At 33.5% G+C, this 15,709-nt stretch overlaps 1 protein-coding gene across 3 annotated transcripts in view; it reads left to right on the plus strand.

Moving 5' to 3' along the window:
- Positions 1-15,709, plus strand: part of LOC137238013 (probable sodium/potassium/calcium exchanger CG1090) — a 77,746-nt gene that overhangs the window by 44,013 nt on the left and 18,024 nt on the right. For all 3 annotated transcript variants that reach the window (XM_067762507.1, XM_067762508.1, XM_067762509.1), the window contains exons 5-6: positions 2,121-2,410; positions 2,543-3,554. In XM_067762507.1, coding sequence (XP_067618608.1) covers positions 2,121-2,410; positions 2,543-3,554 — 1,302 coding nt within the window. The remainder of the gene's footprint in view (positions 1-2,120; positions 2,411-2,542; positions 3,555-15,709) is intronic.

The following is a 15,709-nucleotide window of genomic DNA, read 5'->3' on the forward strand; positions in this document are numbered from 1 at the left end:
TTAATTTGATACCCATATCGCACAAGCGCATTCTAGAGTCACCCTTGGTCCATCTTTATGGCGATATCTTGAAAAGGCGTCCACCTATAGAACTAAGGCCCACTCCCTTTTAAAATACTCATTAACCCCTTTCATTTGATACCCATATCGTACAAACAAATTCTAGGGTCACCTCTGGTCCACCTATATGGCGATATCTGGAAAAGGCGTCCACCTATAGAACTAAGCCCACGCCCTTTTAAAATACTCTTTATAACCTTTCATTTGATCACATGTCATACAAACACATTCCAGGGTTACCCTCGGTTCATTTTCCTACATGGTTATTTTCCCTTATGTTGTCACCATAGCTCTCAACTGAGTATGTAATGTTCGGTTACACCCGAACTTAGCCTTCCTTACTTGTTTTAAATAACTTGGGAAATGAAATATCATTGATATAAAGCTCTTTTTTGCAAAGATATAGCTTATTTTATTCGTTCAAAGCATTCGTAAAGGCAACCTCTTTGCCGAATTTTGTTACGATAGGTTTAACAATTTTTGATATATGATTAATAATATTTGTAAAATTGATTTTATCACAAGTGGGCAGTGCCACGCCATTTAAAATATTTTTTTTTTTTCAAATTTTTGTCAAGAGTCTCAATATCAGTCCACACGTCAAATTTCAACATTCTAGGTGTATTATTTACCAAATAATCAGTCTTTTTGTGTTTTCCAAAATTTTATATATATAAAACGTGGGCGTGGTTATCATCCGATTTCGCTCATTTTCAATACCAATCTATTTTGGGTCCAGATAAGCTCGTGTACCAAATTTGGTGAAGTTATCTCAATACTTTAGTTATCGTGTTAACGGACAGAGGGACGGACGAACGGACGGCATGGCAATCAAATTTTTTTCGGTACTGAAGATTTTGATATATGGAAGCCCATATCTATCTCCATTCCTTTATACCTGTACAACCAACTGTTATCCAACTTATATTAGCCTGTGTACAAGTACAGCTGGGTATGAAAATGGAAGATAGAGCAAAAGAGAATAGGACAGATAGTGAAGAAGGGGCGAGGCTATATCTTAGAAAATCTGGTTCACTTTTTTCAATAGTATCATTAACACGACCACTTAATTATTTAAACCACTTAGAATCTTCTATGATCTCGAGAACTGGACTTTAGAAACTTCTTCTGTAATGATTACAAATCATAATGATTATAAATTATGTTTTTTTTTTGTTTTTTTAGATCCATTGAATACCCTAATGTCACTGCCTAACCTTTTCAATTGATTTTAACCAATTAATTTATTTGTAAAAGTTAAGTGGGGATTGCCCGTATTGCTTTAAATGTATGAAAACATTTATTTGAAGCAATTTTTAATTTTATAATTTATTTAATAATTTGGGAAAAATTTAAATAACGTGACATCAGGACGGACAAGGCGACAGCTGTTTCGATTATGCCTTGTAAATCTCTTCAAAGCCTTTTCTCCCGGGAGTGGGATTTGAACCCGCACTCCTACGATGGTTGAAGTGTTACAAACGCATTCAACCACGTCTTGCCTTAGTTGTTGTAAACTTTATCCCAATAGGAGTGCGGGTTCAAATCCCACTCCCGGGAGAAAAGGCTTTGAATAGATTTACAAGGTATAATCGAAACAGCTGTCGCCTTGTCCGTCCTGATGTAACGTTATTTAAATTTTTCCCAAATTATTAAACCAATTAATTTATCAAAATTTGGTTTGTTATAACTTTTCAATAACAAGTTTGACTGAGGATATTTAAAATTTTGTTAGCAGATTTGATGAAATATTTATTTATTTGAGCATTCAATCAAACTTCTTTGCTGCAGTTTTCTAGCATTGTAATATTTGTATTAAGTTAATCGAATAAATGAAAAGAATTCTGTTTGTTATTCATACCAATAAAATAATGGAAAGGAATAATTTCAATCAAGTGATAATTTTTCTTGATTGTTTTAAGTTATTGGGTAGCTGCGATTATTTCAATTTCCAATAATCATGATTATTCTGATTAGTTCATGATAAAAAAACACTTTTAAAAACTTACACCTGCGATTAAAATATTAAATTATATTGTACTTTTTAAATTCTGTTACAGAGCTCAAGTTAGCTCCGGATGTGGCTGGTGCTACTTTCATGGCCGCTGGTAGCTCAGCGCCCGAATTGGCTACTGTAGTGATTGGCGTATTCTTTGCCAAGGATGACATTGGAATTAGTGGTGTGATCGGCTCAGCAGTATTTAACATTATGTTTGTGATATCGGTTTGTGCTTTGTGCTCTGGCACTGTATGTCAATTGAATTGGTGGCCATTGGTGCGTGACTGTTTCTTCTATAGTCTTTCTATATTGGTGATGTTGCTGATTATTTGTAATGATGTTATATCTTGTGTAAGTATAAAAATTAAAATGAAATGTTGTTTTTGAAAATACGCACCGCTATTTGTATCCCATTACTTTATTCCCTTAAAAACTCTTGCATTGTTTTTGTAAACTCACTTTCCTTTTCTCTCTACTTGACAGTACGAAGCTGTGTTTATGTTACTGTGTTATGTTGGCTATTGTGTCGCGTTACGTTTCAACACGGAATTGGAACGTTGGGCGCTCTCATTAAATTTACCATTCAAATTGCCTTCCAAAGAGGAGCAATCATCGTTAGTGACATATAAAAATATGCCCGACAGCTCGTATACACAAGGTGCACAACAACAACAACAAACAAGTCTCACACAAGATGGAGCATCTGGATCACAACAATTACAACAACCAGGAAGTGAATATCAAAATTACGGCGATCCGAATACAAGTTGGGATCCCAATGCTGCTTGGGGTGAAGAATCATCGACAAATCCAATGGGAGTCAGTGTTAGATACGGCCAACCACCAGGTGACGATGATTGGGGTACACATTCATTCATACATTCAGGTCCTGGACTAGGTAAAGATAATATGGCTTATAATCCCGATCAAGCGGATGCTGTCGTTACACAATCCACCACAAATGGTGATGGTAGCAAACCGGTTGTAGGTAAACCACAACAATCAGGTGGTAGTGGGTATTATAAATCAACTGATAAATCAAAAGAGCAACGCCCCAATCCATTAGATCGTCCCATGACAGGCGGACTTCCAACACTGATCGCATGGTATGTCGTCTATCCCATACATTATTTATGCCAGAAAACAATGCCTGATTGTCGTACGGAGCGTTACCGTAATTGGTATCCATTCACATTTTTATTATCGATGATATGGATATCATTTTACTCATATTTTATGGTTTGGATGATAACGGTAATTGGTTCAACATTAGCTATACCGGATACAGTTATGGGATTGACATTTGTTGCTGCTGGTGTATCTGTGCCCGATGCCCTAAGCTCAATAGCGGTTATTAAAGAAGGTTTCGGTGATATGGCCGTATCGAATGCGATCGGTTCGAATGTCTTTGATATCCTAGTGTGCTTAGGTCTTCCGTGGTTTATACAAACGGCTATAATAGCGCCAGGCTCGCACGTCAATGTCATCTCGAAAGGTATGTATGGGATTTTTGATTTGCATGCAATTCTTCGTGTATATTGTGATATCATATATGTATGTGTTTGTGCGAGTAACATACATGTATGCATTTACATATAATTTGATTTAAATTTTTAAAATGTTCACGCAAACTAGTTAAAACATCCGCTGAAGTTACATTCTCTGTAGTTGAAACAAATAAATCACCAGGTAATCTTAAATTTTGGCCATAAACCATTTCAGCTGGTGTTGCCGAAATATCTTCCTTAAAAATCGATCGCAAACCCATAAGCACTATTGGTAACTCTTCATGCCAATCCCTCGACCCATTTCTAGCCATTATTGAAGATTTAAGCTGTCTATGGAAACGTTTTATCATTCCATTAGCTTGGGGATGATAGGAAGAAATCGTTATTTGATGACTTCCAAGAAGTTTCGTTAATTCTGAAAACAAGTTTGAAGTAAACTGTGATCCCTGATCTGTTGTTATTTCTAATGGAACCCCAAAACGTGAAATATATTCTTTAAAAAATTTATTTACAACCCTAACTGCAGAAATATCTCTTAGTGCGAATGCCTCTGGCCAACGTGTAAATCTATCAATTATAGTTAATATGTAACGATATCCCTTTGAAACAGGCAAGGGTCCGACAATATCTAAATGAATGTCTTCAAATCTAGTTTTTGGAATTGGAATTTTGACAACTGGAGATTTTGTATGATGATGTACTTTCGATTTTCGATAACTTATAAATTCTTTGAACCAAGTATTGATGTCTTTATTCAGTTTTGGCCAAAAATATTTCTTAACTATCAAACGACGTGTAGCTCCTCTACTACCAGGATGTGAAATCCCATGTAATATATCAAATATTATTTTTCTTAAATTGTTTGGAATGAAAGGTCTAGGATTTTCTCCTGACACTTCGCACCATATATTAAAGTTAAAAACAGGAATTTTTATTAGTTTAAATTTAAAAATGTTTGCTCTGTGGTAAGTTTGCCTAATTCACTATCTTGTTGTTGTTCACTTTGTAAAATTTTTAAATTAATGTCCGCATTATTAATCGCTTCTACTTCAAACGCACGAGATAATGTATCAGCTACAACATTTTCCTGTCCTTTAATATACCTAATGTCATTGGTAAACTGTGCAATGAATTTCATATGTCTAGTTTGTCTTGGACTGCGTTCTGTTTTTGAATTTAAAGCAAATACTAGAGGCTTGTTATCTGTGAAAACTGTAAATTGACGTCCTTCTAGAAGATAACGAAAATTTTTAATGTTCAAATAAATAGCTAACAGTTCCCTATCAAATGCACTATATTTAATTTCGGATGGAGACAGTTTCTTTGAAAAGAATGCAAGTGGTTCTGATATATTATTAAACGTTTGATGTATGACGCCACCTATTGCCGTATTGGATGCATCTACATTTAAAGAAAGTTTTGCATATTTGTGAAAATGATTTAACAATATCGCAGATGCAAACTTTTCTTTAATGCATTCGAAAGCTTTGGGATGTATCATCCCAAATTAAAATCTCGTCTCGCTTCTTATTTGTTCTAATAATTAAATCATCGATAACTGTCGTAAACTCTGCTAATTTTGGTATATATTGATGGTAATAATTAACCATACCAATAAATTTTTGTGCCTGCTTATAGATTTTGGACGATCAAAATTTCGAATGGCTAAAACTTTTTCTTCCGAGGGCCTTATTCCCGTTTCAGAAATATTATGTCCTAAGAAGTCAACATTTGTTACGCCAAAAGTACATTTACTTGGTTTTATATTTAAACGGTACTCCGTGAGGCGCTGAAATAGTACGCGAAGATCTTTGAAGTGTTGTTCCTCATTTTCGCTTGCCACTAAGAGATCATCAATATATGTAAAAACAAAGTCTAAATCATTAACTACTTCATTAATAAACCGTTGAAATTTTGCGCGGAGTTTCTAAGCCCGAAAGGCATTCGTACAAATTCAAACATGTGAAAAGGCGTAGTGTTGCAGTTTTATAGATATCCTCTTCTGCCATTGGAATTTGGTGATAAGCTCTTACCAAATCTAGCTTCGAAAATACTTTCTTATTTCTGAGATTCATGTTGAAGTCATGAACATGGGACAAAGGATAACGATCAGGGACTGTTATAACGTTTAATCTCCTAAAATCTCCACAAGGACGCCAGTCATTTAGCTCCTTCTTGGGTACAAGATGCAAAGGAGATGCTACCGCTGAATTAGAAGGCCTACATATCCCTGTCTTTACTAAAAAATCGAATTCAGTTTTAGCTACTTAGAATTTAATAGGATCTAAACGCCTTGGTTTAGAAAATGGCAAATTTCCTTCAGTGACTAGTCTGTGAACTGCTGTATGTCTAACTGGTTGTGAATAATCTGGTTCAGAAAATAAAGAAGGAAATTATTTCAATAACTTTGTTGTTATCAACAGCGAAAACTTTTGGTAGCGAAACATTACAAACACATGAAATTGTGTTAACTTAAAGACTTGTTACCGGATCTACTAAGCATTTGCGTTTAACATAAATTAAGAGACCATATTTACACAGAAAATCAGCACCAATAATTGGTTTAGCTATATCTGCTATTAAAAACGTGAACGGAAATTCGCGACGCAGTCCTAAATTTATATTTAAAAGTTTTTTACCGTATGTCGAAATCGTTGAACCGTTAGCTGCCGTTAAAATAATATCTGATGACTTTTTCGAACATGAAGATTTTGAAACCGGAAGCACTGAAATTTCTGCTCCACTATCTATTAAAAAATTCAATTTGTTTGTTTTATCAAAAATAAATAAGCGACGTGTAAAGGTGTCTAAATTTCCGTTGTTTGTCGCCGCAACAACGGATGACTTTAGTTTGTAAGCTAAAAATTACTATTTTCAGCACTTTTGAATAACAAGTTAATTTTTTTCAATTAGTTTTCGCCAATATTACAGGCTAAACAAGTCGGCATTCTAATATTTGCTAGTTATACTTACCACTCCTTGCCACCATTGAAGCAAAAATTTGGAGTTCCACTAATTGTAAAATTGTGTAAATGTCTTTTTTTTCGCATAGGGAAAAGGCGTCGGAAAGGACCATGAAGTGGGTCTTAGCCAATCTTGTTTCAGAGAGGTGCTCAACATTTTGGAACCGTTGCTTTTTCCACAATGGATAACTTGGCCAACTGATACGTTGTTATAAAAAATAGAATTTACAGCAATACAGGAATTTCATTTCTTCCACTCAGCTTCCGATTGTGTATTATTTATTGATTTATTTCTAATAATAAAAGAACATATAATTATAAGAGTATCAAATTTCAAAACAAAAAATTACTTAAATTTTGTTTTCCTCTCGTTCGCCTGTAAAATATAAGTGAACAAATTTGGGTGTTCATTTCGCCCGAACAAAGAGTTGCCGATAAGGTGAAATCTTTTTCGAACACGAAAAATTTTTTCGCCACCCTCTGCGATAGGGTAAACAAAAGCTGTGAATATTTTCGGGTGAAAATAAAACTCGCGATAAGGGTGATAATGATACCTACAGAGCCCATTTGGGTTGTCACGTGACTTTGCTCGATATCTAGAGGGACTTCTAAAGCGATTCCTACTAAAATCGGGACCTTGAATAATTTTGACTCATCTGATTTTTAATTTCACTGATCTCTAATGATAATTTTTCAAAATTTTTGCAAATAATGTTAGTTGTTTGAACCAAATTTGAAATAATTGCATTTTCGCTTTTAGAATTTGGAAAATTACTAACTGAAGCTATTTCATTTTTATTATAAGCTTCCAAAATATTATCGGCTAATTTAACTAATTCACTTATTTCAGTCGAATTCGAACTAGCAAGGATAATACTTAAATTTTTTGGCAACTTCCTTATCCAAAGCTTTTTAAGAATTTCCTTGCTAAAATTGTTTCCAGAGAGTAGCACTAGAGACCGATAAAATTTAGAATGTTTATAATATATGTATATAACACTCGATCTAACTTGGCATTCTCACTTAATGAATGCCGTTCAATTAAAATTTTCTTTAATGCAGAAAATTTGTCATCTTCAGGAGGATTTTGAATAAAATCAAGAATTGTCATAATTACCTCCTGCGGAAGTGCAGTTATGACATATTCATATTTTGTCCCTTCCTGAGTAATGTTCTTTCGACTAAATTGCATTTCAGCATGGATGAACCATGCTTCAGGGCAATTAGTCCAAAATTGGGAAAGTTTTACCGATGTAGCAAAAATTTCGTTGTTTTGATTCGCATATGGATTTGGTAAATCATTTTGATAATTTTCATTTTCCAAATCAATAAGCGAATCGTTTACTTGATTTCGTGGTGTAGATGTACGTGATGATGAATGAAACATTGTTAATAAAAATAATTACAAAAATTATATTATAGGAAGAAATAAAAAAAAAAATGTCCGGAAAGGAGCGTTTACAAAACACAAAAATGTTTAATCTATTTTGATACATTTACATATACATACATATAAATAATATAAATTTAAATAAACTAAATGTTAGATACAGCTCACCAAATTCCTTTATTTGTTGTTGATAGTTGTCGCAATTGTATATTTTTTACTGATTTTGAAATAAGGTGTTTGTCCAGAAGACCCAAAACTTCGTAACAAATTTTCCTAAGTTCCTTCTCCACACGTTCTTACACGGGCGAGCTGTTGTTTCTATTAAATTTGATGTTGTTGTTGTAGTTCACTGCTCTTTATTTCAAATGAATTCTCTAGTTAAATTTAGATTGTTGTTTGGAATTGGATTGTAGATTGGAATTCTGCTTTACTGTGACTTGGCTTTGAATAAAATTTTGGCTTAGATGCACAAGGATTACGCTCTCAGCTCAATGAGTATTGTTTGGCTCCAATTTATAGCTTTAGCTGAGATGTTTTTTCTGCTTGATGTTGTTGCTTTCTAGCTTTTTAGACATTCAGCGTTCAGGATCTCAACAAGATGACCAAGTAATGGCACTGAGCATTTGTAAATTTTCTGCTAATCTTGCTGTAGTTAAATTTTGGGTTGTTTTGCACGCTTTTTAAAAAAAAGGCTGACTGATCGCCAATGTGGTAGTTGTTAATTATACCACTATTTATTGTACACGCACTAGGTAGTCGTTAACTATACCACTATTTTATTTTATAAAATATCTTTATTATAATGACTCCTAAATGTATGCTAATAATTCGTTTTTAAAATTTTATCTCATAATGAAAATTTTTGAAACAATTATTTCAAAACTGAAATATAAAAAAATTAACAAGAACAAAAATTCAATTTATTTAAAGTAGGTACATTTAAAGTTGAATATAAATATAACCCTACAATATATGTATATATTTTTAGAATAAAAAATATGTACTTATATAGCTACTACTATTTAAGTAAATTCAACTCAAAACTGGAGAATGGTTAAGGTCAGGTTTTTTGCTTTCTTTTTTGAATGTTAAATGTTTGCGTATAAATTTTCGACTTTTAAAGCAATTACTAAGTGCACATTTGGTATTGTCTTTTTAATAAATATTTAGGTATGCGTACTAAAAGTCAAATTTTTATATTTGTAGCCAAGAAATTGCACATTATTTGCCATATACATATAATTCCATATATATGTACTTCCACTTCAAATTTTTTACTTTTACTAAACTAATTTCACTTTATATTGCATTAGAAAATAGATATTTAAATTGACTTTTCATCATGATACAAAAAATGGTGGTTTAATGTGACGTTAGCCACTTGACTTTTGCGGGGACAATGACAATTTCACCAAAAACAAGCTACGAGATTGAAGAATGTTACGAATTTTTCTAATTTTGATGGATTTCATATTAACGGATACGACTAAATTACTTTCATAGTTATTTTAATAAAAAAGAAAAAAATGGGCCCTATGCCTTGGAAATATTTTAATACGAAATATCAGCCTAGAAAAGAAGGTTTTTAATAAGTTTTTCGAGCTCCCGAAAATTGTTTTGGTGGAAAAAACAAGCAAGGGAAAATAGCCTTCTTAAGTGTCCGTACGTTTGCTCAGAATATTTTGACAAAACATACACGTTTGTCAATTGCTTGCCCAAATGAGGTCCTTATAAACCGACACCGCAATTTCTTGACAAATGGGCTACAAGTCCACATTTTTTGCTTTTTTATTTATTGTCTAATTCAAGCGTTGCGCTTTAGGAGGGAATTTTTAAACCATTTTTTAGGGAGAACATTACCCTGTAGCTCTGCAAGTTAGCCACTAGTTATGAGAGTGTTTTTTGCCAGTTGTATCAGGGGTCACCTTGTGGCAGCCCCGCCAATACACATTCTTAGCATTGACATAGATGTGCAGACTTTGGAGGTACACTTTTTCTGAACATGCTTTGAGAAATATTCACTGTAGGGGCATGATAATAGGGCCATGCTAGAACAACAAGATTTTTCGTGTATTTTTTTTTCTGTCTAGGGGTCAAGCTGCCAAAAAGATATGAGACACTAACCAATGTATGAGTCATTATCCACTATTTTTCAATATAATTACATGTTTTACTGTATACCCAATCGATATGAATGTACATAAATCGTGCTAAACCAGTCTACCCGTCATCAACTAAAAAAATGCTAAAGCATATTATTATTGTCTCAGATGACCATTGCGTTCTCACCCTAAAAGAAATTCCCAACCCGAAAAGCCACAATGTCGCCTTAAACAGTAACGGAATGGCAACGCTTCTGGCAAAACAACAAACATTATGAAACTTCAAAAATCCCCAAATACGTCAAAAACAATCAGCGTTGCCATATATTTTTTTCCCAAGTCGTCAGACACCGCTCAAAAAATCGTCATATCTATGGCAACAACCAAAGTTGAGTCAGGACGAAGTTGGGTTATTACGAGGGGACGTACGATTGCATTCGCTGGAAACCAAAATGAGATTACCGTATTTGTTTCAACAATATTCACTTTTAAAGCGCTTTTCTGAAAATTGTCTTTGATTGTTATTTTTTGTTGCCACATACAACATGTAAAATCGTTTTTAATTCATTTCATTTTATTTTATAAATAACAAAAACGTTTTAAAAGATAAATTGTGTATTAGATACAAAAGGTACTTGTTTTCAGTAATTTTAACTATTAGTTTTCTTTTGTTTTCTTTGAGCTCGAATCGAACCTCGCATAAACTCCTATCATTTTAGTTTCTTAGTTATACATTTTCGCGTTCATTTTTTTAGCATGTTTATTTGTGGTTCAATATTATGACAGGAAAAGTTATTTTTAAATAATCTTGGGCTAGCAATATTCCTTTTAATGTATTCGTTTCAGACGGTTTCGGAATTTTGTTTTGTTTAAATTAATTTAGAAAAAATTCGTTCTACATTCGCTGAAGAGTGTGGCAAGCACATTAGATCTGTAACGAATGCACAGAAATTAGAAAAAGCGTATGTAGAGGCAACTCTTTTGATAGTAGAAATAGTTTTCCAAAGAACTTCTGGGGGAACCTTAGAAATCTTTTCAAAATATGTCTTAAATTCTAAAAACTTTAATTCCCTATACTCGATGTCAATATCCTGCACAATTTTCTGACCGATTGTGTGCGAAAAATGGTGCAAGATCATATTTAAAGAATCAATTTTTTTTCCAGCAACTTCTTTGGGATCCATGAAACTTAAATTTTGTAGAACAACATTGTTAAAATCAAAACGCTTTCTAATTTCATCACACGCGAAAGCGCCGAAATGCATAGAGGGAAAAAGTAAAACTTTTGGTTTTTCTTTATTAATCCATCGGCCGAAGCAGCTCCTACCCAGCAAACATTTTAAAAAGATTTTGGTCCAACTAAAAAAATCATAAATCCTACGGTGAGCAAATAAAACCGGAAAATAAGATATTTTACAAATTTGAAACATGAAGCAATTTTACCAACATATAAAATACAAATACGATGAAGAGACGTGCTACATAATCAAACAGCACAAGAAAAACGTCCAAAACTTGGCGAACAAAAAGAAAGACTAAAATTCCTGCTACGGTGCAAAGAATATGGCATCACACCGCGACCTAAATAAATTGGAACAGTGCTTTCTTCTAAAAGTTGTGAATTTAGAAATAAAAGAATCCAACATTAACATAAAAAGCATCACAACTACCGTGAAGCACATACAGGAAATGTTACAAAACAGACTCCAACAAACAGATTACGAAAACATTATAGAAAACCACAGACATTTCTCGAAAAAAATCGCTACAAACACACAAGACTCACACAACAGAAAACTACAGGCACATATATCTAAAAATACGGTCAAGTTTGGCATGAGACTTAATGAAGAATGGTTTGTGAACAAGACAAGCATCGAAGTCCCGCAAGAGTCACGTTGGCTATTATCTATTGGGCAAAAATTCGCTTTGCCGATATCAAAAAAGACATTTTGTCCAATCCAAATTGTTGCAGATTTGGAACAAGCCGTACAAAGCTTTAAGGACGAGAGGGACAAAAATTCAGTAAGAAGTGAAATTGCAGCCAAAATAAACACTTTTCAGCAAAAAATAAGCAACAGTGCCAAAGAAAAGTTCATACTAAAAACGTCCCCAGACACGATAGTTTTCTAAGAAAATATAGAGACGAAATTGTAATAACCAATGCCGACAAAGGAAATAAGACGATTTTAATGTACAAGGACGAATATGAAGAAAAAATGAAAGAGCTGCTAAATGACAGGAACACGTAGAAAACTTTTAGGAACGATCCCACACAAAAATTACTGAGGAAGAACAACGCCATTATAAATGACCTCTACAAACAGAACAGACTCGATACAAAACAAAAATACCAACTGACTTCCTCGGCTGCTAACGCACCAAGACTGTACGGACTTCCGAAAATACACAACTTAGACCGATTTGCTTCTCTACTAATGTGCTCAAAGTTCATTGGAAGTATCTTAAAAAATATTATATCCGAAGATCTCAACATAAAAAACTCCATGGAACTCAAAGAAAGTATTAAACATCTCACAATAGAAGAAGATGAAGTTTTGATCTCATTCGACGTAATATCCCTATTTACAAATATACCAATACATTTTGCAATACGTATTATAATGCAAAAATGGGATAAGTGGAAGAAATACACGAAAATAGATAAGAAACAATTCCAGGCGATACTTGATTTCTGCTTGCGTGATAATAATTATTTCACATACAATAAAACTTTATATCAACAAATTTACGGAATGCCAATGGGTAACCCACTATCTCCAACCATTGCAGATATCGTACTTGATAAAATTTTGGACGACAGCCTCGCTGAATTAAAAGGTAAAGACATATTTGTCAAATACATAGCCAAATATGTAGATGATATATTCGCTATTGTAAAAACCAAAGACGTGGAAGACATATTGACAATTTTTAACGCACAGCATACCAAAATACAATTTACAAAGGAAATAGAACAAAACAGCAGAATTGCCTTCCTAGACGTGGAAATACATCGAAGAAATAAGAACTTGATTTTTAACTGGTATGCAAAGACAGTATCGTCGGGTAGAATTATTAATTTCCATTCAAATCACCCATGGAAACAAAAACTAAATACGGCAACCAGCCTAATAAGAAAAATACACCTCCTAAGCGATAATGAATTCACTGAAGAAAATAAGAAGAAAATAAGAAGTTTTCTATTTAAAAATAACTACCCCAATAAGTTAATAGAAAATTTACTAAATAATACTACGGAAAAAATGAGCCAACCTAATATTGCAAATGGGCTAACCGAAGCAAATACCAACAAAAAATACATCGGCGTTACATATGTGCCTGGCCTAACCGGCAATCAAGCGCTAAGAAAAATAATGAAAAATGACGACATAAATTTTGCCTATAAACCGCACAATACACTAAGGAGAATCTTTAAAAGAACAAAAGACAGAATAGACAAGGAACAGCAAAGCAACGTAGTCTACGAAATCCAATGCAAAGGCAACAACAACAATAACTGCAATAAGTGTTACATAGGCACAACAAAAAGGGCATTAGTATAGAGACTATACGAACATCAAATGGACATGAAAAACAACAAAACAACAACAGCGCTTTCTCAACACCTGATCGAAAACGAACACACAGCTGATCTTGCGAACGCTAGGATTTTGGATGTTGAGAGAAGAGAAAAAAGACGGATGACACTGGAAAGTCTCCGAATTCAACAGCAACTCCAAAAGTAATGAATTTCAAAGAAGACGTGGACAACACAAACAGCGCTTACACAGCTGTGATCAATATTGTAAACAAATAATAATATAAAAACAATATGTTTTATGTTAATATGTGATGTTTTTGTAATTTAAAAAATTAATCAAATTAATGTGAGTAAAGTTCCAAATGTTAATTTTTATGTCTATTGATTGTGCTGTATTCTTATATTTCATTTTGTTTTCATGTTTCTGTTTTTTAAAATAAATGTAGACCTTCCTGATCATGACGCGAAAGCGCCGAAATGCATAGAGGGAAAAAGTAAAACTTTTGGTTTTTCTTTATTAATTCATCGGCCGAAGCAGCTCATACCCAGCAAACATAATACAATCTTGTTAAAAATTTTAGTTCTTCTTGCTCGGAAATGTTAGAGGTGATAAGCATCCCATAAACTCCTATATAAATCTGATCCATTTGCAATATATTTGAAATATTTTTATAATCTATAATTTCTATGTTGTCTAGTGTAATACATTCCGGCTTTACAAAATTATAAAATATAGTTAAATAAAATATTTTTATTTCTGAATACATATTATGTACTTGAAGCCCTTCAATCTGCAACATTTTATTAACTTTATTAATATTTTGAAGGATATACTTCAAGATGGAGAGAGGAGTTTCATTCATATCATCCAAGGTATCAAGAATGGTTTTTTCACTGTTTATTTTGTCAACATTAACAGTGAAGTTAAAAAATATTTTTAATGGCTCATAAATTTCTAATACTCTGTATACTACTGCCTCTAAGGATAGCCAGCTAGTTTGGCATGGATGTATAGCATCTTTTTTGGCTGCAATTATATTTTTCAATTGAGTAGGTACTTCTGTGAGAACTATCGGAAACGTAATTATACACATTGCGCACCAATGTTTCTACACTACTGGGTAGCTTTAAGCAGGCATAAGAAGAGCAGTGTGCCAAAGAATGGCATATACATTTGAAAGTAATTAAGTTAGGAATTTCTTTTTCAAAAATTCGAGCGACCGAATGCTTCGAGCCGGTCATTTTATTGGCTCCGTCTGCAGAAAAAGCTAGCATATTTTCAATATAATGTATACAATGTTCAATAAAGCTTGTTTCTCAATTTTAAATATATGTAATTTCTTGGTGTTGGAATATTTAAAATAAATCTTACATAGAAGGCAGGCTTAAATCGTTATTTTTCATTACAAAATCGTCTAAGCGCCATTTGAGTTGAAAATCGTGAAAATGAAGACGGCGTCGTCAATCTGTCAACGGTGGTAACAATAGCTGTCTTTTTATACTCAGCTGAGCAGAGCTGACAGAGTATATTAATTTTGATCGCATAACGGTACTTCGTAACGGCATAAACTAATTGAGATAGATATAGACTTCTATATATAAAAATGATCTGGGCGAAAAAAGAAATTGGGACTATAACCGCGCCCACTTTTTCGATATCGAAAATTTCGAAAAACCGAAAAAGTGTGATAATTCATTACCAAAGACGGATAAAGCGATGAAACATGGTAGGTGGATTGACCTTATGACGCAGAATAGAAAATTAGTAAAATTTTGGACAACGAGCGTGGCACCGCCCAATTTTAAAATAAGGTAATTTAAAAGTTTTGCAAACTGTAATTTGGCAGCACCCGAACTTAGCCTTCCTTACATGTTTTACATGTGTACATATCTATATTTGCGGGTTAAAAAAACGCTTATCATCAGTTAAATAAGGTTAAGGATACCCATCTAGCGGCAATTGTTGAAGGTTGGCGGCAGTGGTTAAATAACTCGCTACGAAACGGAGAATAGTGTAGAGATAAAATGCAGAGACACATTTCAGTTGCAACTGAGTATAATGCATACTGAAATTCAGCAGTACTAATATTCTGCGCAACAATTTCATATGTGAAGATAAAGTTATGTACTTAGCAGTCCTGCC

This window comes from Eurosta solidaginis, chromosome 1 (assembly GCF_040869045.1).
Source record: "Eurosta solidaginis isolate ZX-2024a chromosome 1, ASM4086904v1, whole genome shotgun sequence".
Lineage (NCBI taxonomy): Eukaryota > Metazoa > Arthropoda > Insecta > Diptera > Tephritidae > Eurosta > Eurosta solidaginis.